The sequence below is a fragment of the Nomascus leucogenys genome, chromosome 11, assembly GCF_006542625.1.
Source record: "Nomascus leucogenys isolate Asia chromosome 11, Asia_NLE_v1, whole genome shotgun sequence".
Taxonomy (NCBI): domain Eukaryota; kingdom Metazoa; phylum Chordata; class Mammalia; order Primates; family Hylobatidae; genus Nomascus; species Nomascus leucogenys.
The window spans coordinates 32,879,537-32,902,208 of record NC_044391.1 but is presented as its reverse complement, the minus strand read 5'-3'; the positions used below and the strand labels follow the sequence as shown (position 1 = coordinate 32,902,208).

The 22,672-nt window shown below is 36.8% G+C and overlaps 1 protein-coding gene across 1 annotated transcript in view; it reads left to right on the top strand.

The window, feature by feature from the left end:
* THSD7A (thrombospondin type 1 domain containing 7A) overlaps positions 1–22,672 on the top strand; it is a 465,539-nt gene that overhangs the window by 401,154 nt on the left and 41,713 nt on the right. The window contains exons 14-18 of the mRNA XM_003252566.3: positions 7,319–7,497; positions 9,774–9,779; positions 11,477–11,610; positions 18,689–18,842; positions 22,400–22,544. Coding sequence (XP_003252614.2) covers positions 7,319–7,497; positions 9,774–9,779; positions 11,477–11,610; positions 18,689–18,842; positions 22,400–22,544 — 618 coding nt within the window. The remainder of the gene's footprint in view (positions 1–7,318; positions 7,498–9,773; positions 9,780–11,476; positions 11,611–18,688; positions 18,843–22,399; positions 22,545–22,672) is intronic.

Here is a 22,672-nt window from a genome sequence, read left to right as displayed (position 1 = left end):
AGCAATTTACCACAGAACGCTTTTTGTTAAAATTATGTTTAATAGTTATTAGAATCCAATAAACTAGTGTTTAAAGATCATCCTTTGCAAATACTTTCATGGCAATATTAGATTTTAATTGACTGAAAGAATGGTGCATTGCACTGGATCAAGTTAAAAATAAATCATTCTAATAAGCTTCAAAATTAATACATCTTCCATTACTTCATCCTCACAATCTGAACAGTCTATCAAATATGTTTGTATTCCTGACAAAGCCCTGTTACTAAAGTGAGGTTTTTAAACTCTGCATCTGATTTTCAATATCATGTTACTTAAAATTATAAATGTTAAATATGAAGAGAAAGTCAATAAATACCTTAATATGTGTAATTATTCCCAAGGTTTGTTATCATGGTTGAATAAGTAAAATATAAACACAGGTTCTTACATATATGTTTATTTTCTTTTTTAACAAAATATATATTTGAAAGTGCAATATAATTCTGACGCTAACTACCTGGAGTTAGGCCAAACTTCACAGGTTAAGGGCCCAGTACTGCACAAGACTCCTCTCACTTCAGATATCAGCTGCAAATTTGGGAGTCCCCAAGCCAACCTTACTTCTCACAAGCTGGCTGCAAATTTCTGACTTCCCAGTACTGCCCCAGGCTCAATAATTCACTAGAACAGCTGACAGAACTTGGAAAAGCACTATATTTACCACTGCAGTTTTATAATAGCAAAAGGATACAAATCAGAACCAGCTCGAAAAGACAGGTAGCTGAGGCGAGAGGGCATCTGAAACATGAAGCATCCATAACCTCTTCTTAATGGAGGCAGGAGGCATCTTTCTGTCTGCACACTGATGTGCATTTCCAAACAGAAAGCTCACCTGAGCTTTGGTATCCAGAGTTTTTATTCAGGTTTCATTATATAGGCATGACTGAGGAATCATTGGCCATGTGGTTAAATGCAGTCTCTCCCGTCTGAGAGGTGGGTCAGATAACATGTAGCTCAAAGCTCCAACTCTCTAATCAGATGATTGGTCTCTCTGGTGTGACCAGCCCCTTCCTGAGATATCCCTATAGCATAAAATCATAAGTGGTCTGAGGAGCCCACCATGAATAACATAGATAGTTCTATCACTAGTGAAATTTCAGGGCCGAGAGACCTGCCTTTCAGGAATCAGGGACAAAGGCCAGGCAAATTCCTTATTATACAAGAGAAGCCTTTAGAGTTTGCTATAAGCAATGCCCTTGGTAATGAACTTGTACATAGATATCAGTAAATGAATCTGAAAAAGCACGGCCATTGAGTAAACTCCCAGTATTAAAATAACAACAATAACAAAACCTTACAGCCATTCATACTGATGTTGAAATTTTCTGATAAAATTTATAAATACTTAGCAGATATTAATACATATGCCTTCAAATGTCTATAAAATGAATAAACATAATTAAAATAATATTTTATTATACTTCTATAAATTTGCCTGGATACTTTACTATGATAATTAACTGCCTAATATTGACTTATAACTTTTCATCCATCAAATATACGATGAGTAGAACATTGGAATACAGGAGTTTGGATATATACATAGTAATTTGGTTGCCCCAGGTATCAGATCACCAGTTTTTAACATATAATTGCTCAAGAATATTGTCCATTGGGAAAGTTTTTGCAAAGTGATTTTTTTTCAACTTTTTCCAGCCTGTGAGGACCACAATAGATAAAAGTCTAGCTACATTTTCTCATTCCCAGTTGCAATCAAGTGAATATAATACACAATTAAGTAGAAGAGATTTTTTGAGGTTGCTTTTGAAATTAATCCAGATGTTTCAGAGAGAATGCCAGAGTTACTCATTCACACAGCTATAAATCAGAACCAACCAGTATTTTCTATGTGCTTTCAAAATGAATTCTTTGATCCATCAACAGTATTCCTTTCAACAGCACAATTTAGTAATTGTGAAGGTTGTTGAAATCTACTTTATCTCCACATTCATAATTCAAATGAATGAGAGATTGTGTATATCTCAAAGGCAATATGTCCTCCAGTTGCCACTTTAAGCCTGCTAGTGTTTTGTATTTATTTCAACCTGAAAGCAGCAGTCAAAAATATAATCAGAAGTCTGGAGTTTAATTTTTCCAAGCATCAAATTCTGTGTTGAACTGCTGAAAGTTTTAATATCCTAATTGTGAGGTCATTTATTTTATTCCAGCATCCTCAGAAACCATGCATTGCTACAAGATGCCAGCAGTTTATTTAGCCTTAAAACATTCTAGATGTTTTTCTATCTTTCCATCCCCCATGATTGTTTGGTGTTAATTGCCCTAAAAAATGATCTGAGCAGAGAAGGCAGGGGAATGCTTATCTAACAGTTCACTAGTAGCATTAAGGATTTTAATGGTGCTAGATAAACATGATAGGCAATTATTGAATGTTGTCAGACATTGGAAAATAAAATTGATATGCTAGGCAATATACGCTTTTGCAGTTTTATCTTTATCTCAGTTTCTAATTTGTATCTTTTAACAGTTTAATAGGCTGAATTTTATTTGAGAGATGTTTTCTGGAATATGCTATTGGAAAATCAGACAGAAAAGTTTTATATCTCCTTCCTTAATAATACAATGTGAATCAGTCTGAAGTCATACATGTTAAATCTTACTAAAGCCATAATATTTCAATCAAAAAAAGAATTTCCATTTATCTATTACTCTGTGGGGTAGTGACATGTAAGGCCACCATGTGATTCTATTTTCAGTTATAATTACTGAGCTAAAAAAGGCTAGAGGTTTACTTTTGAGAGACATTTTGCAGTTTATCAAGGTGGGAGAATGCAATTCTTCTAAAAATATTTCAATAACTTATTACCTTTGAAATACTAGTGCTCTTTTGCCAAAGCCATTGATAATATTTGGAAATGATTTGGATGGTTTTTAATTCGTTGTAGTCTTACAAATATTATTAAATAATTTGGTCATAATGCTATTGATTTGGAAATGACTTCAGATGCTTTTAAAGTTTGATTCTATTTATTAAACTATTACATATTTAAAAAATAAATTATTACTGGCCCTAAAATAAGAGGAGTTATTTTTTAGGCATCTCATACTATTTTAGGTCAATTAATTTACTGCCTGAGCTGTAGGAAAAAGGGAATGGAATTTGAAATATATTTCAACTCAGAATCATGAAGGGGCTTATTTCTCCACCCCAAAGCGTAATTAAAGTCAAAATATAAGATTTAAGTAGATCACTGCAATCTATTTTAAAATTTCAGTAACACTACTGTGAAATATTCCTTTAGTTCTTTGTTGGACTTTCCTCTGGATCATTATCGATACTCCAAAAGTCACCTTGAATATATGAGAAGTACATTAGAAACTTAGCACTGGCATCTTCTTTCTGTCTTCTGTGTTTCACAACAAACAAAATCCCAACCCTGCCACATCTGCCCTCCAGAAGATTATCTGGGACTAATGCCCACTTTCAGAAATTTTCATTGTATCCTAATCTTCATGCCAAATTTGTGATCCCATGTTTTTAAAATTTATTTTATACTTCATTTACAATGGATGATATAATAATATACCTACCATCCAATTTATCCATTTGTCTCCTAGGAGTACACCAAACAGAAATGCATACGTATGTCCATCAAAAGACACGTTCTAGAATATTCATAGCAGCACTGTTAATAATGGCCCCATATTGAAAACTACCTAAATGCCCACCAACAATAGAATGAATAAATAAGCCATAGTATATTCACACAATAGAATGCTACACATCAACTAGAATAAACAATATTCAGCGATATGCACCAATATAGATGAAACGCACATCACAATATAGAGTGAAAAGGCTAGCGCAAATGGATATACACTATATGATTCCATTTACATGAAATTTTTAAAAAGTGAAACTATTCTACACTGTGAGTAGTCGGGATAGTTGTTGCTCTTGTAAGAAGGGGCAGTAGTTGGAAGGGAACACAGAGGAGAGTTCTGGACTATTGATTTCATGGGTGTGTTCAGTGAAATTTACATCCATGGAAAATGCACTTTTGTGTATGAAGACTACCATACGAAGTTTAAAACAAATATCTTTGACAAATGTATAGGAGATACTACATAAAAATATATGCCAGAAATCTATTTATCTTCCATTTTTTTGGTTCTGCCTGTATCTTATAGTAGCACTTCCTAACTTAAGACCTACACAATCACACACACAAATGATTAAAAGTAAAACTTGTGAAACCTGAGTAAGCGCTCTGGATTGTATTAACGTCAATAACTTGAGGGTGGTGGAAGCTTATGTTTTTAACATGTGTCTCAGATAATTTATGATTAGGCAAGGCTAGGAAATACTATATAGTAAATTAGTATTTTAACACTTTCAATGCGGGACAGTTTGGGCACAATCTTATAGATTAAATTTGCCATTTTGGTTTAAAGGTGGTCTGACTTTCCTGTAATTAAAGAAATTAATGTTGGTAGGTTCTTTTTAAAATCTACCTACAATAAAAAGAATAAAATATTTATGAATAAATATAACAAAATAAGTTCAAGACCTGTACACTGAAAACTACAAAACATCATTGAAAGAAATTAAAGATCTATATAAATGGAAATAAATTCCATGTGTCTGAATTAAGATGGCAGTACTTCCAAATTGATCAACAAATTTGACACAATTCCTATCAAAATCCTAGCTGCAATTTTTTGCAGAAATTGACAATCTAATTCTAAAATGCATATAGAAGTTTGACTCAAAATAGCCAAACCTATCTTTAAAAGGAAAAACAAAATAGGAAGACTCACACTTCTGGATTTCAATACTTGCTACAAAGTTACAGTAGTCAAGGCTATGTGGTACTATCATGAAACTAGACATAGAGATAAATGGAATAGAATTTACAGTTCAAAAATAAATCGTTACATTGTGGTCAACTGATTTTCAACAAGGATGCCAAAACAATTAGGAAAGAACAGTTTTTTTCAACAACTGAAGACAGGATAACTCAATAACCACATGCAAAAGAATGAAGTTGGACCCCTACCTTTTATCATAAACAAAAATGTTAACTCAAAATGAAACATACACCTAAATATAAGAGCTAAAACTATAAAATTCTCTTGAGAAAACAACTGTAAACCTAGATGACCTTGGCTTCAGTAGTGGATTCCTAGATATAATACCAAAAGCACTAACAACCAAGGAAAAAAGATAAACTGGACTTCATTGACATTTAAAACTTTTGTTCTTCAAAGAACACCAAAATTGTAAAGAGACAATAACGAGTTTGACAAGAATTCGTAGAAATTGGAACATGCATACATATCTGGTGGAGTATAAAGTGCTGCAGTCATTTTGGAAAACAGTTTGACACTTCCTGAAAAAGCTAAGTGAGTTACCACATAACTGAGCAATTTCACTGTAATGTATATATTCAAGGGAATTGAAAATGTATGCCCACACAGAAGCTTATAAACAAATGTTCATAGCAGCATTATTCATGATAGACAAAAAGTGAAAACTCAAATGTCCATCAACTGATGAGTGGATAAACAATGTGAAATGTCCATACAATGAAATATTCAATCATAGAAAGGACTGAAGAACTGATACATGCTATAACATAAATGAACCTTGAAAACATTATACTAAGTGAAAGAAGCCAAGCCAGCCATGGTGGTTCACACCTGTAATCCCAATACTTTGGGAGGCCAAGGATCACTTGAGGCCAGAAGTTCTAGACCAACCTGAGCAACACCGTAACACCTCATCTCTATAAAAAAACAAATATGAAAATTCGCCTGGCATGGTTGTGGGCACCCTTAGTCCCAGCTCAGCTACTTAAGAGGCTGAGGTAAGAAGATCTCTTGAGTGCAGGAGGTCAAGGCTGCAGTGAGCTATGATGACACCACTGCACTCCAGCCTGGGTGACAGAGTGAGACATCATCTCTAAAACAAAAAAGAAATAAGATCACATAATGTTTTATTTCATTTATATGAAATGTCTAAATTAGGCAAATTCATGGAGATAGAAAGTAGATTCATGGTTGTCAGGGGATGAGGAAGGGGAAAATAGGAAGTGGCTGCCAGTAACCATAGGGTTTATTTTTGGAGTAAAACAAATGTTCTAAAATTAGATGGTGATGATGGTTGCACAACTCAGCAAACATACTGAGAACCAAAACATGGGGTTATTTTTATGGAATATGAATTATATCTCCATAAATTTTTAAAAATCTACCTAGAGTTGCCTAGTATCAATTGTTTATATTATAATCATTGTCAAAATCGAATCTCTGCTGTTGAGATAAAATGGCAAGGCAGAGTGTTTTCTTGTACCAAGAACACCCTCTCCACATTCAGACTATTATAGAGGACAACCGTGCGTTTCATTCTTGACTAGAGGAATTTTGCTGTTTTCACGTTTGCCTTGAGAATAATAGTGTTTACTTGATATTGTGAAATGGCAAGTTTTTAGTTAAGAACTATTCAAAGAAAATACTTCCATTTCCCAAAACAAATATGTGCACTATTAATTGAATTGGTTGGGTGATTTGATGGAATGAGTACTCGCTCAGACCTTAGAAAACTTTTCCCCGTCTCTTACTGTGTAACCTTGGATTCAGTCAGTCATCACTCTGCATTTGTTTTCTTATCTGCCTGTTAGAATATCAATACTTGCCCAATTCATACATAAGATTTTCAAGAGAATCAAATGGATATAAGATGTGAAGGTGCTTTGAAAGTGACAGCATGTAAAATATGAGACATTGCTTAGCATCCTTCATTTTTCTTCAGACTTGATTTTCAAAGAAGGAGAAAAACAAGATGCTAAGTTAAATGGTTCCCTTTGGGTATTGAGTGAAAGGGACTGGGATTTCTTAAGAAAGAACATTGCATGGACTCAGAACCCTGAACTTGTGTGACATTAACCGATAGGGTTTTATAGAAAACTGTTATAATTTTTTAATGTATCATTCTGTCAGCATGAGAATGATATGGCAGCAGACAGGTTATTGTCAATTAAATACGAGCTGTCAGTCAGAAATGTTGAAATATGGTGAGCATGAATCCTAAGCAGATCACATGGCAGCTGCTCAACTGTTATTTTAACAGAGTCACTGTATGCATGTGACATTTCCCTGCAGAATTTAATTCAAGTCCCTAACAACGGAGATACCTCTGCATTTGCATGCTACTGTCAAGTCAGTCTTGGACCTTCTAAATGAGCTAGAATAGTGGGTGGTAGTGGGAGAGTGACAGGTGGAGGAGATGATTCTTGTCTCATTTTCCTCCACTCAGGTTACATTGAGGAGGCCTGCATCATCCCCTGCCCCTCAGACTGCAAGCTCAGTGAATGGTCCAACTGGTCGCGCTGCAGCAAGTCTTGTGGGAGTGGTGTGAAGGTTCGCTCTAAATGGCTGCGTGAAAAACCATATAATGGAGGAAGGCCTTGCCCCAAACTGGACCATGTCAACCAGGTATTTTCTATCATTGACAGTGTGAATATATTGTTGAGATTCACAATGATCTGATTTTTTTCTCCAAAATGGAGAAGAGTAAATAATAGCTATTGAATAAAAAATTGACCCATTTTTACCATTAGAATGCCTGAATAAATACATATATGTTATTAAAATTTCAAATTAGACATATCTGTATTCTCTGGAGATTCCATACCTTGCAAGTATATATGAATATGTATAGAATTCAATGGAGAGAAAAATGACACCTATCTTTGAAATAATGTCAAGGTATTTAATCTGTCATAAGATTGTATCTAACATGTAGGCTGAGATTATCTCATTCTTATAGTTTCCCCAAACTGTCAGAAAAGACATCTCAATTACCAAATGCTTAAATTAAAATCAAAGAAATAATATGGGTTTGGGTCTAAAATTAGGGAAAATATACACTGTTTGTTTAAATGTGTTTGATATAAAACAAATTGAGAAAAAGAAATACAAAGATGGCCTCAAAGTCACTATAAGTATGCTATCAATTTAGTCATTGACCATTTTCAGTTTTATTTGGAACTCTGACTTTTGATGCATTCTTTCTAACCTGCTATTAATAGTTGTTGTTCTGTTCTATTAGAGATAAAAAGAAAAAGCCTAATGGAGGAATTGTGACTAATTTAAATGAAATGTAACATAATCAGACAATTATTACCATGTTTGGCCTACAAGTGAATTAGCAAAGAATAATTTCATATATTATGGTGGGTTTTAAGTTGTGTATTTGAATTTAAATCACAATCAAATGAATCAAGTCCTTAAATATGTAGAATTGTTTCATACATACATAGACTCATTTTAATCTCTAAACACACTGCTTACCTGTATACATACTTTCCTTCTCAGATTAACATAACTTTGTTCATAATAAAAGTACATTGTAGAGAAAACAGAAAGAACCTTGGAATTAAGTAAATTAAGATGAAGATCGTGAAGAATTAAATTCTATAAAAAGTACTCTAAAGAGTCTTGATTTTATCTTTACGTGCAATGGAGGGTAAATAACACACTCCCTTGCTGCCATCTACTGGTAGTTTAGCTTCCCTGTCACAGAGCATTTTGCATTTCTAAGCTAAGGAAATTTCCAAAGAAAATTCAGTTCAGCAACTGTAATTATGTAACTGTAAAACAGAATAACTGAACTAAAATGTTTACAACACAAAAGAATATTTCTCTACAAATTTTGACACCTTGAATTTTCAGTAGCAAATTTAAATGTTAATAAATTATCTATGATTCCCAATCCTAATAAAGAGAAATTCTACACATACTCATACCTATTTCACTTTAGCGTGTATGTGTACACCCAGTCAGATATGCAATTAAAATCTGTGTTTTCCTCAGATTTTCCTTCAGTGAATTTCCAAAGGTTCAAAACCTCAGGCCAAGCTGTCTTTGCTATTCCTAGTGTTTAGCCTAAACCATTTGTCACTTTCCAACTCTAATATATTCTGATGCAGTTTGATAAGGGTATTGTAACTTGGTATCGGTTGACTGAAGGCTTATTAAGACATTAACAACTGAAAAATCAAAGCTAAAACAAATAATAAATTTTTGAACATTTGAGCCTAAATGTTCTGCATAAAAATAGAAACTTCTATGAATTTGTGTATTAAGATATTTAGGGAAAATAAAAATGTAAAGTTGTGTTAATGTTGAAAATTGTAAATCACATAGGTGTTTACTACAATTATATATCCCTCAGTAAAATAATCAGAAGCATTGGCTTGAAAATGGTCTCTGAGTTTCTATTTTTCTAGCTGAGGAAGGAAGTACTCAAATCCTCATTTTGTACAAAACAGATGAACTGATTAAGGTAAGTCAATGGATAGATCAATCTATAAATATACTGATAGACAATAGTCCGTTGACAAGTTGGATCATAAGTTATTTGCATCATATATCAATTTCCCATGCTATATATTTTGAGGTCAACTCCGTTTTTCTAAGATTTCTCCATCTTGCCCATGTAATTTTCTCATTGGCTCTATTTACAATACCCATTTGTGTATCTTACTTTTTAACAATAATAAGTAGTTGTGTCTCCTAAGACCTAAGAAAAATGTTCTAATATCTCCTAAGACCTCAGAAAAATGTTCTAATATTTTATCAAAAAAGTAGGTTTTTACATGTAAGTGATAATACTTGAAACTTACCACGAGTTCTTCTCATAGCATACTGACATTTTCACCTATCTTGTTTCTCTCCATTTTCATCATTCCTGTTGAACACCACTCCAGGCACAGGTAAGAACTCTTAAACCTCATGCTTCTTGATAGAATCCTTCTTTTCTTAAATTTCCTGATTTCTGAGAATACATTTCTCTTCTTGCCTTGTCTTTTATGTTTTACAGGGAGAAAGTATCACATTTTCCATTAAAGAATTTTTTCTGTAACTGTTTTCTTTTTCTTTTCTATCATAGTTACCTGTGTTCATACATTTCATATCCCTCATTGTAATATCAAGGACTGAGGTGAACAAGAGTTGGGGAGAACAAGTTTCACTTCGCTAATCTTGACAGGCAGTGACACCCATTATTAATGGTCTTGTGCTTTTCAGAGGGAGAAGGAAAAGGTGCAAGTGGACTGAAAATGGGTGGGTTGGAGATTGTTCTGAACGGATGGGTATTCACTTCAGTACAGGAGTTTAAAATAAAAGCCATCAAAGGATTAAGAAGAAGAGCATTTCTCCTTCAGTTTTTCTTTTCACTGCAAGTTGTAGGGTAATGTTTTATCCTGTGCTATTTAGTTCTATTTTTAATACAGCACCTAAATGTGAATATAATCGCTTATGGCAATAATTGCAGAATTTGACTCCAACAGTGCATTTTTTATTCCTCTTTGAGACAGGTCCACTTTATTCGTTTTACTTAGGTTTTTAGTTCACTAAAATTGGCACAAAAGAATGGCTCCGAAGGGCTATTTAAATCTATCTTTTCTAGAATTCATTACATAAAAAGCTATAGTTTCTCTCTTCCCTTTCTCTCTCTCTCTCTGTCTCTGTCTCTTGGTGTGTGTGTGTTTGTTTGTGTGTGTGTGTGTGTGAGTGAAATAAGGGATAGAGTTGGACTATCATAGATTAGAAAAATACTTTCAAAGAATTTTATTTAATGCTTGAGTCAGCTTGGTTGCAGTGGATTAAGTGCCATTTATTTCCTTTATTTAGTCATTCTTCTCATTGAAAAAAGAACATCATTGGTTCATTGTACTAAAAAAAAACCTGAAACCAAGCACACCACCCCAAATGTGGGACTGAAAGGCTTTATGGACCCTGGAGCAGAGACAATTTGCTTTGTTTCATGTGGCCCTCACTGCATGGGGTTGTAGACCAATATCAGACTCTGCTTCCAAGCCTTAAGTGATTGAGGATTAGTTTTAAGATGGCTTTATTTCATATTATCTTTTTAATTTAGTTTCCCATATGATACACACCAAAAATGTAAATTCTCATCATTATTTATCGTTATCTGGAAAATAGGCCAAATTATATTTATTTGGAAAACAGCTATGTTTTATACTTATTTAATTCATCAATTCATCCTTCATTCAATCATTCTGCAAATCCCTATTGAGTGCCTAACATGTGAGCACCCTGGGCTAGTATTGAAGTCACACAAAACTGTAAATGACACAAATGGTCCAGAAAGTTACAATACAGTGTGTTAAGGGTCAGCATAGGAAAATATGTAACCTATCTAATGTGATCCAGTGGATCGGATTTACACTTGCAATGTAATAGCAGAGCAACAGAGTACAACATGGTTAGCCCTATCCTTTACTGCTAGAACTCTTAAGTTCTCTCTATTGCAATGTTAGAATAATAAGCAATAAAGGAGGGGAATGAAAGTAGCTTAACAGTGAAATGATTGTGATTACGGTGTGGAAGTCTTCCTCCTCACTCTTACCAGATTCCCTGAGATTGCTGAGAACCATGTGTGTTTCAGGTGTATGAGGTTGTCCCGTGCCACAGTGACTGCAACCAGTACCTATGGGTCACAGAGCCCTGGAGCATCTGCAAGGTGACCTTTGTGAATATGAGGGAGAACTGTGGAGAGGGCGTGCAAACCCGAAAAGTGAGGTAAGACAAAGCCTAATTACACAGAGAAGCAAGACACAAAACCATCTCCCAATTGCACATGTGCCAACATGACTGTTCACTCCTCCCCAGTCTTCTGGATAAAATTGTCTGCAGTTTTGCTTTTAGGGAATCTGTGCTCGTGGAAAACTCTAAGAGAATCTGCTTCAAGCAGCAGTTTATTATATTCTGGCCTTCTGATTTAGGAGGCATCACTTCAAATACCCTTAAAGAGAAGGAATAGCATATTCAATCTGAACTACTGCAGATTTTCAACCCCAATAACTTTTTTGCTTAAAGGCCAAATATATTTCCAAGTTCATTTTAAAAATAATCTGCTTTAAACTATTGCTCTTTTGTATCAAACTGGCTAACTGAATATTATCCTGTTGTCCAGGGAGCTTTCTCTGAAGCCCCCAGCTGGTTCCTGCCTGTCACTTGTTCTTCTGTAGCTACACTGTCCAATAGGATAGCCACTAGCCACACTAACTCAATTTAAATTTAAACAAATTAAGATTAAATTAAATTAAAAATGCATCTCCCCAGTCACACTAGCCATGCTTCAGTGCTCCATAGCCACATGTGGCTGGCAGCTATCTGTTAGACAGCACAGACATAGAGTATTTTTTGTAATGGCAGAAAGTTCCATTGGACAGTGTTGTTCTATTACACTCCATATACTCCTCACTGTGTTGAAAAGTCCCCTCTTCATGTTTATCCCCTTAATAAAACTTTACAAATTTCTTAAAACAGAGACCCCATCATATTCATAGGAATTCCCTACTGCCTAACACTAGATTGATACTCGTTAAATTTTCCATACAGCATCTATCACATGATCCTTAAGGGCTCTAGAACTCTATGAAACAAGTGCATGAGGTTTTATCACCTCCATTTTGTAGATTAGATTCCCAAGTACTAAATAATGAACCAAGAATACCCATCTAGTAAAGTGGCAGCATTGGAATTCAAACCCAAGTCTCCCATCATTCTTTTTAAATACACTGGTTTCTTTTAACCCTTCTCAGTGGCACCCAGGAAAGACAAATGAAAAAACATCCAACCACTTTGGGAGGCCGAGGCGGGCAGATCACGAGGTCAGGAGATCGAAACCATCCTGGCTAACACGGTGAAACCCCGTCTCTACTAAAAAATACAAAAAATTAGCCAGGCGTGGTGGCGGGCGCCTGTAGTCCCAGCTACTCGGGAGGCTGAGGCAGGAGAATGGCGTGAACCCGGGAGGCGGAGCTTGCAGTGAGTCGAGATCGCGCCACCGCACTCCAGCCTGGGGGACAGAGCGAGACTCTGTCTCAAAAAAAAAAAAATCCAGCACTCAGCAACCCATGTTATGAAGAAGTTCTTTCTTACTCATAACCCAACCTTTCATGCATTTAATATTGATATGTTTTAATCTACTTCAGTAGGAAAGCAGAACAAGTTAATATTTGTTTTACCATATAAAACCTTTGCGTATGAACTATATATAATTTTATGTCTAATAAAAAGTTTTACATTTCTTTTTTCAAAAGCCCATCTGAACTCTCAATTTGTTTTTTCTCTGAGGACCTTAATATAGGTGGACTGGGAATGGGGAAGAGGTAGAGAGGTAATGAGTAGATATGGACACAGAAAAAAAGAGATTGTGTTTTCCACTATTCTCCTTTCAAATTATTTTTTCTTCAAAATAAAAAATATTACATTAAGAATTTGATCAGGTTGGTTGTTTCATCAGTAAAAAAAATTATAGGCCGGGCACAGTGGTTCATGCCTGTAATCCCAGCACTTTGGGAGGCTGAGGAAGGCAGATCACAAGGTCAAGAAATCAAGACCATCCTGGCCAACATGGTGAAACCCTGTCTCTACTAAAAATACAAAAATTAGCTGCACATGGTGGCATGCACCTGTAGTCCCAGCTACTCAGGAGGCTGAGGCAGGAGAATTGCTTGAACCCGGGAGGTGGAGGTTACAGTGAGCCGAGATGGTGCTACTGCCCTCCAGCCTGGCCACAGAGCAAGACTCCATCTCAAACTACTGGGTTGTTTTTTTCAGCTTTCCCTTCAACTATCTGTGTACATGTTACATTCTTTTTTTGCTTTGTAAATAGACAGTCTTAACATTTCCAAACACATTCTAAACAAAGTAATTTTTCAGATCAATTTATTTTTTCAGTAAACAACTTCAATGCAAATAGAGAAGAGAGGTCGGTATTGATTGCGATCTCTAATCATGTAATGATGTTTCTGTTTGTTACTGATTGAGTAGTACGCTTCCCTTAAATTATCCTCTGCTAATGAAGGTCAAAATTTCCTGCTTGAATGCAAGTGTTGGGTAACATTTCAGGATAGATGGGTCTATAAAAGAGGAGGTTTAAATTTATTCAATTACACTCTTCCTCTTTAAGGATGATATGGCCTATCAAGGAGTGGTGGTAGAAGTAGTTTACCTTGGTGGGGAAGGATATTTTTTTCACTGACTTTTTCTAGAATTGCCAGCACATAGTAATAATAAAAAACAGACAGATTTAGTTGTTGTTGCTTTTTAAATCCATGCGGAAAATACACTCTCTTATTACCACACCTATGATGGGCTTCTGACTCAACCCATTGCCTACAACTTGGTTCTACACCATGTGTCTCTAATATAGTTCAGTTTTCTCAAAGTATAATTCTTGCTCCTTGGAAAGGAGAAAGGCCAAGAATTTGGAGAAAGCAAAGGAATTTAAAGTGCCTTCCTTTGCTTAAAACTTGATCCAAATATTCTGTATTCTAGGGTGATTATAAAAATTTTTAATATAAAATAACAAAAATAAAGCCTGTTTAAGTAGTCTAAATGCCACAACAGGGACATTTTAGCAATTGTGGCACATTTAAGCAATGGAATTCAAATGTAGACATTAAAATACATCTTAGAAAAATAGTTAATGACAGGAAGATGTTTATAATATATTGTAGATTTTTTAAATGGTACAAATAGGTGAAGTTTGCTTCCATTTTGTAAAATGAAAAGATATATTTAAAGTAATAGTCTATTAATAAATATAGTCTGTTATGAGTGGTTATCTCTGATAAAATTATGGAAATTTTTATTTCTTCTGATTTTCTTAAAACGAGTATATTACTTGTATAACAAAAAAAAAAAGAAAAGTAAGAGAGATGTAGTAGTCTGTCCTCACAGTGCTATACAGAACTTCCCGAGACTAATTTATAAAGAAGAGAGGTTTAATTTGACTCACAGTTCTACAGGCAGTACAGGAGACATGGCTAGGGAGCCTTCAGGAAACTTACAATCATGATGGAAGGGTGAAGGAGAAGCAAGCATATCTTCACATGGCAGCAGGAGAGAGAAAGAGCGAAGGGGGAAGTGCCACACACTTTACAACAACCAAATCTCATGAGAACTCACTCACTATCATGAGAACAGCAAGGGGAAAATCTGCCCTATGATCCAATCACCTCCTACCAGGTCCTTCCCCCAACATGAGATTTGGGTGGGGACATAGAGCCAAACCATATCATTCCACCCTGGCCCTTCCCAAATCTCATGTACTTCTCATATTTCAGAACACAACCATACCTTCCCAACAGTCCCCCAAAGCCTTAACTCATTCTAGCATTAACTCAAATGTTCAAATCCAAAATCTCATTTGAGACAAGGCAAGTCCCCTCTGCCTTTGAACCTGTAAAATCTAAAACAAGTTAGTTACTTCCAATATACAATTCTTCCATTCCAAATGGGAGATATTGGCCAAAACAAAGTGGCTACAGGCCCCATGCAAGTCCAAAACCCAGCAGGTCAGTCATTAAATTTTAAAGCTTCAAAATAATCTCCTTTGACTCTGTATCTCACATCCAGGCCACAATGACACAGGGGTGGGTTCCCAAGGCCTTGGGCAGCTCAACCCCTGTGGCTTTGCAGGGTACAGCCCCCAAGGCTGCTTTCATGAGCTGGCATTGAGTGTCTATAGCTTTTCCAGGTGCACAGTGCAAGCTGTCAGTGGATCTGTCATTCTGGGGTCTGGAAAACTGTGGCCCTACTTCCACAGCTCCACTAGAATGTGCCCCAGTGGGGACTCTGTGTGGGGGGGCCCAACCCCACATTTCCACTTCACACTGCCCTGGTACTGAAGGCTCCACTCCTGCAGCAGACTTCTGCCAGGACATCCAGGCATTTCCATACATCCTCTGAAATCCAGGTGGAGGCTCCTGAGCCTGAACTCTTATCTTTTGTGCACCCACAGGCCCGACACCACGTGGAAGCCACAGAGGTTTGGGACTTGCACCCTCTAATGCAATAGCCTGAGCTGTACCTTGGCCCCTTTTAGCCATGGCTGGAGCTGGAGAGACTGGGTTGCAAGGTGCCATGTCCTGAAGCTGCACAGAGCAGTGGGGCCATGAGCCTGGCCCACCAAACCAAATTTCCCTCCTAGGCCTCTGGGCCTGTGATGGGAGTGGCTGTCATGAAGGTGTCTGAAATGTCTTGGAGGCATTTTCCCCCTGTCTTGGCTACTAACATTTGGCTCCTCTTTACTTATGCAAATTCCTGCATCTGGCTTGAACTCCTTCCCAGAAAATGGGTTTTTCTTTTCTACCACATGGCTGGGCTGCAAATTTTCTAAACTTTTATGCTCTTCTTACTTTTTAAATATAAGTTCCAGTTTGGGGTCATTTACTTGTTTATCCAAATAAGGGTAGGCTTTTAGAAGGAGCCAGGCCACATCTTGAATGTTTGCTGCTTAGAAATTTCTTCCGCCAGATACCCTAAGTCATCTCTTTCAAGTTCAAAGTTCCACAGATCTCTAGAGCAGGGGCACAATGCTACTCATCTTTTTGCTAAAGTATAGCAAAAGTGGGCTTTACTCCACTTCCCAATAAGTTCATCATCTCCATCTGAGAACACCTCAGCCTGGATTTCACCATCCATATTTCTATCAGCATTTTGGTCACAACTATTCAACAAGTCTTTAGGAAGTTCCAAACGTTCCCTCATATTCCTGTCTTCTTCTGATCCCTCCAAACTGTTCCAACCTCTGCCCATTACCCAGTTCCATAGCTGCTTCCACTTTTTCAGGTATCTTTATAGCAATGCTACACTTGTCTTGTACCAATTTTCTGTATTAGTCTGTTTTCACACTGCTGTAAAGAACTACCTGAGATGGGGTAATTTATAAAGAAAGAGGTTTAATCAGCTCGTGGTTCTGTGGATTGTATAGGCTTCTGTTTCTGGAGGCATGAGGAGACTTACAATCATGGAATAAGGGTGAAGGGGAAGCAAGCACATTTTCACATGGTGGCAAGAGAGAGAAAAAGCAAAGGGGAAGGGCGGCACACTTTTAAACCAGTGTATCTCATGAGAACTCACTATCATGAACAGCAAGGGGAACATCTGCCCCCATGATCCAGTGACCTCCCACCAGGCCCCTCCTGCAACACTGAGAATTCCAATTCAACATGAGATTTGGGTGGGGACACAGAGCCAAATCATATCTAGAGAAATCTTTGAAAATGAAGATTTATGTACATAACTGCTTAATAGAGTGTTGGATATCTGTTCTTAACTCTGGATCAATAGGTAATTCTACAAGTTAATCCTTGCATATAGTGACAGTACCTACTCAAATGTAATCTATTCTTAGGAGCAAATCCAACTTTTGAGCACTGAAATGCACTGTCTGCAACATGTCTCTAAGCTGCTGTCACCATAACATTTTTTAAATGATACTGAAGGTAGAAATTTTTCCTGGGAAACTCAAATTCTCCCAAAAATATTCATAATTTGATTTTTTTTCAACAATGAAATCATATCAATATCTAATTTGCATATTTTTGTGATTGCTTTTTATGTATGTATCCAGTATACAAAAAAAAATGCATAGGTAGGTATTTGGGTATTTTTTTCAGGCTACAGGCTCATTAAGACATGACCAACAACACAGTTTTCCAGTGTTTGAATGTATCCCACAGGGAAAGGACATGCCTAAGTTCAGCAGCACTGCATAGCAAGATGACTCTGCAGAGTAGATTTGTGAATGTCCCTGCTGATTATAAATCCCTGATAAAAGTTAGGATTCCAGGTATCACTGGCAATATAATTCAAGTGATATTTTAAAACATGACACTAGGTTTCAGAGACTTGAGAGTTCAAGCCTTCTTTTTCAGCTCCCGAAATGCAGTTCTGTTCCTAAATCCATTAAGTTGGCTGACCTTTCCCAAGTTATACATGAGAGATAAAGGTTTTCTCTCCTGCTATAATACTTAAGTGCCCAGAGAGATTATTTACTATGGTAAAAGTGGAGTCTGATACTGGCCATGTTAATTAGATTCCCAAAAGATGAATAAGGAGCCCTTCATGACTGCTTACAGGAGGTTAAAATGGAACACAAACTAACAATTTTTGTAAGTCAAGTAGTAGGAAAATCCAAATAACCATAGTTAGAGAACCTATGCTATACCAATTATAATTGTCTTTTCACTTCTCACTTTCTTTTAAGATTCACAGCAGAAGGGAGGCTAAAATTACTTTTAAAATGACCAAATGAATTGATAAATGCCTCTAGTTGTTTTCAAAAACACTCAATGAAATCTCCCACTTAGAGATTTCAGTGTGCCTGGTCTTTCATCACATATAAATCAACTAACTCTACCTTCTTTATGAAATCCATCATTTTCTTGAGAAGAATAAATGCATCATATGCCAAATTGTAAGCCCTCTACGAAGCTCTTTGGACAATTCCTCATTAGTTTCTCCCTCTTATGTGTATAAATGACCCTCTTCTTTCAGAGGAAGCTTGCGTAACATGCAGAGTTTACATATACACAGTGGCTGTTAAATTCAAAGACTCATGAATGCAAACACACATTTTTGAATCATGCAGAAGCACTACAGATATTTAGGAGAGGCAAAGATCCTTTTAAGTCTTCATTTTTGGAAAATTTTATTAGATAACAAAGCTTCCTACTCCCCACCCCCATAATGATGTCTTAAGGAGAACCATCTGTCCTGTGGGTTGGTCATTCTAATTGTCCTGTTTTCTTCATTTCTCGAATATATGCATATTTTCTAGAATGTTTATGTTCTTTTCTAGATGCATGCAGAATACAGCAGATGGCCCTTCTGAACATGTAGAGGATTACCTCTGTGACCCAGAAGAGATGCCCCTGGGCTCTAGAGTGTGCAAATTACCATGCCCTGAGGACTGTGTGATATCTGAATGGGGTCCATGGACCCGATGTGTTTTGGTGAGATGATTAACCTTTTTAGTAACATAGAGTTTATTTAATTCTTTGCCACTGAAGCTTTAAAGACATTATTTTTTAAATATAATAACTTCAATGTAAAATCTGTTTGTTTGCCATATTTCCCAAAGCAAGGTGTGTCTTCTCTGCCATATCATTCTATGACTATTCTATTTAAAGTCTGTAATGTTTCCTCTCACACTAGAACAGCTCCATCTCTTGCAAGCTTTACTAACCCATCATCCTAATCCAGCACAAAAGGCCTTCAGTTTGCCTTATAAATACACAGCATGTTAAAAACTGCAGTGGTGATAATGATTCCCTCCAGGTAAAAGGGAAAATGAATGAAGTAAAGGTACTTTAATGGTGTCAGGTTATTGTCATCCATTGCTTTTTGCCCAATACCTTTTATTTAAATGGTAGGAATAATCTCTCACACAGTGGGAATACAGCAGCAGGGGTATTAACATTAAAAAGCAAAAGATACTGGGTAAGAAACTAAGTAGAAGAAGAAAGCTGTGCAGCAATGAATCTCTCTTTACACACTGACTCTGTGTCTCTTTGGTCCTGGAAAGCCAGCTGAGAGTTTCAAATCACACAAAGCTTCTATGTTTCAACAGCCAGTAGGGGCTCATCCACGAGACTCTGGGAAGAGAGTCATTTGAAACAGAACTGGCTGCTTATGTAAGACATTTGACTTACCCATGGGCACCTTTGTAAAACTGTACATTTCAAAAACAGCACCAAAAGCATGAGAAAAATAACTAATATGGAATTATTTTGTTGAAATACAATATAAAACCATTTCAAATAAGATTTTATGGTGCATATTTTCCAAGGAGAAAATGATATTCCATTTCAGTGTTAAAGATACTGATTAGCAGACAACTGATATAGCAGGAATAAAACATGGCAGTTGATTGGAATGCAAGTTAAACTGTAATAAACAATCAGCTGTTTCACAAGGATATACAATTGATTTTCTGTCCAATTTCATAGTATCAGATTTGAAGTTACATCAAATAATTGGGCTACATGCTACACTGTCTATGTTTATAACAGTGAGATTTTTTGTCAGATATTATATTACAAAGAGATTCCATTTTTATAAAAATAGGAAATATTGAACCCAGGCCCCTTCTTAAACTTATTAATAGGGATTTTAATTAAAGGAACTACTAAACTGCAACTTTGTTCAGTAGGTTTCTATATTAAATGGTCAAGGATAATCATCTTAGAAGAATTATTGAGGCTCTATTATTTATAAAAGAGAGTTGGTGAAGCATATTTTGTGTTCCTGAGAGTTTGCCAATAGGAATGTTTGGATAAGAGTAAAATCCAATGAGGTGAATAAACTTTGCTTCCTGGGCTTTACATTTCTTTAAAGAAAAACCTCAGAAAAATTAAATTTAAGTTTAATTGAGCAAAGAACCATTCAAAATCGGGCAGCCTCCCAAACCAGAACAGGTTAAGAGAGACTCCAGCACTGCCACGTGGTTGGAAAAGACTCTTGGCAGGAGAAGATAAGTGACGTTCAGAAAATGAGGTACAGAAGCGAGGTTCAGAAACAGCTAGATTGGTTACACCTTGACGTTTGTGACAAACAAAATGAGTAACTAAGGCAAAAGTCCCAATCAATCGAAGTTTAATAAGCCAGATTTAGGACACATCTGGGAAAAAGCAAGGAGGTTTTCCGAAGAGGTGTTCAGGAGGTTTTATGTTTATACATTCCCTTAAATGGGGGGAGGCACGTAGGACGAGACAGGCATTAAGGCAAATAGTTATATTCCTGTGAGACTTTAGTTGGTGCCCCGTAATCTACATTTTACATAAGGTAAGGTGAATGTTTGAAGAGAAAAAGGTAATAGAGGAAGAATCAATTATGCAGGCATCTCTGGGTAGATGGAAGAATGACTGATCTCCTCTTGTTTTTGTTCTTTTTTTTTTTTTTTTTTTTTTTTTTGAGACGGAGTCTCGCTCTGTCACCCAGGCTGGAGTGCAGTGGCGCAATCTCGGCTCACTGCAAGCTCCGCCTCCCGGGTTCACGCCATTCTCCTGCCTCAGCCTCTCCGAGTAGCTGGGACTACAGGCGCCCGCCACCACGCCTGGCTAATTTTTTTGTATTTTTAGTAGAGACGGGGTTTCACCGTGGTCTCGATCTCCTGACCTCGTGATCCGCCCGCCTCGGCCTCCCAAAGTGCTGGGATTACAAGCGTGAGCCACCGCGCCCGGCCTTTGTTTTTGTTCTGAACCTGGGAATATAAGCTTGTGATTGATAGTATCAGTGTAGAATCAGACTTTAGTTTTAGGAGTTAGACTTAGACTGTAGACCTAAAGTTACAATTGGTATGTCCTTGTTTGTGGGAGGCCATGAAAGAATTTACGTATGAATCATCTATGGGAGCAAGTTATTCATGATGCCTGAGGCCGTTTATCTTTCCATGGGAATCTGGCACAATGCTAGCAATAGCTATTCATTTGGAAGAGAATGTTGCAAGACGGCCTCCAGGCTTACCCTTCCCTTTTGCACAGGGAGTATGAGATCCTGAGATTTTTAAAAAAACTTTCCTTTACATTTGTCATATTTGAACATGATTTGAACAATTGGCAACATTTGAAACTCAGTGATTGCACAAGAGTAGGTTACAGTCTGTTTACACATCCAAACAGGGTATAGTTCACTATGTGTGAAGAAACCTTTAGGATGAACTTGAATGTAAGGAGACAGCGTTAGCCTAAATTTAATTTGACATGTTTTATCTTTAACTCACCTTGTTTCTTCACTCAGGCCTTCATTAAACAGATTCCAATTAAGCTTTTACTGTCTATCAGTAACTGTGTTAGGTAGGGAGAATATACAGCTATCTAAAACATAAGTCGTCTCCTAGTGCACTGCAGAAATGAACAAGACCTTTATATAATACACATTATGTCAAGACAGATAGTGTTATTCCAGTGGTGTGACCAAGGTGCGACGGAAGCAGGGGAGGAGTAAGCAATTCTTTTAGGCCTGAAAAAGTCCATGGAGGCTTGTTCCTGGTTTCTTACTGTTCTTAGAAACCAACTGTTTTCAGAAGACTGTACCAGTAGATGAATGGCAAGCCAGTCTTTTTAGATGTTGTCAACTGAAGAATGACAAGGTTCATAAATTTGGAAAGGAGAGCTTTACATCTCATAAAGGGTTGCAGCCTGCAGGGTGGCCATCCTGACAAGCTGGGAATCATAGCTGCCAGCCAGAAGCCAGAAATAGACACTTCTAGGGAATGGCAAAGGGAACAGTAATTTGTGTTGAGCAGGGTGGCCAAATATACATATTTAATAAGCTATATGAGGAGTCATGAATATTTATAAAAAGAGAAAAGTATGCACGTGCAATTGAGCTTTATGCCCCCTCATGTGTCCCAGGTACCAAAAATGGTGGCATTAGCATGATCCAAGGGTGGGCTTTTCAGTGCTCTAATGTCAAAAGGTGAAACAGAGGTCACAGAAACCCTTACTGTACATCCTCCATGAACTGCTGAGTATTCACCTTTCTGAGAATTTGTACTGTTCTTTTTAAGCCTTGCAATCAAAGCAGTTTCCGGCAAAGGTCAGCTGATCCCATCAGACAACCAGCTGATGAAGGAAGATCTTGCCCTAATGCTGTTGAGAAAGAACCCTGTAACCTGAACAAAAACTGCTACCACTATGATTATAATGTAACAGGTACATGGATCATCATCTGATCACAGAGTTAAGTCCAAATCCTGTGTCTGTCAGCTCTGAAGCATTCCTGTCAGTATAGTTCATCTCTATCTGTGTGCCTTTTGGATATGCTGCTTACTTTCCCGGAA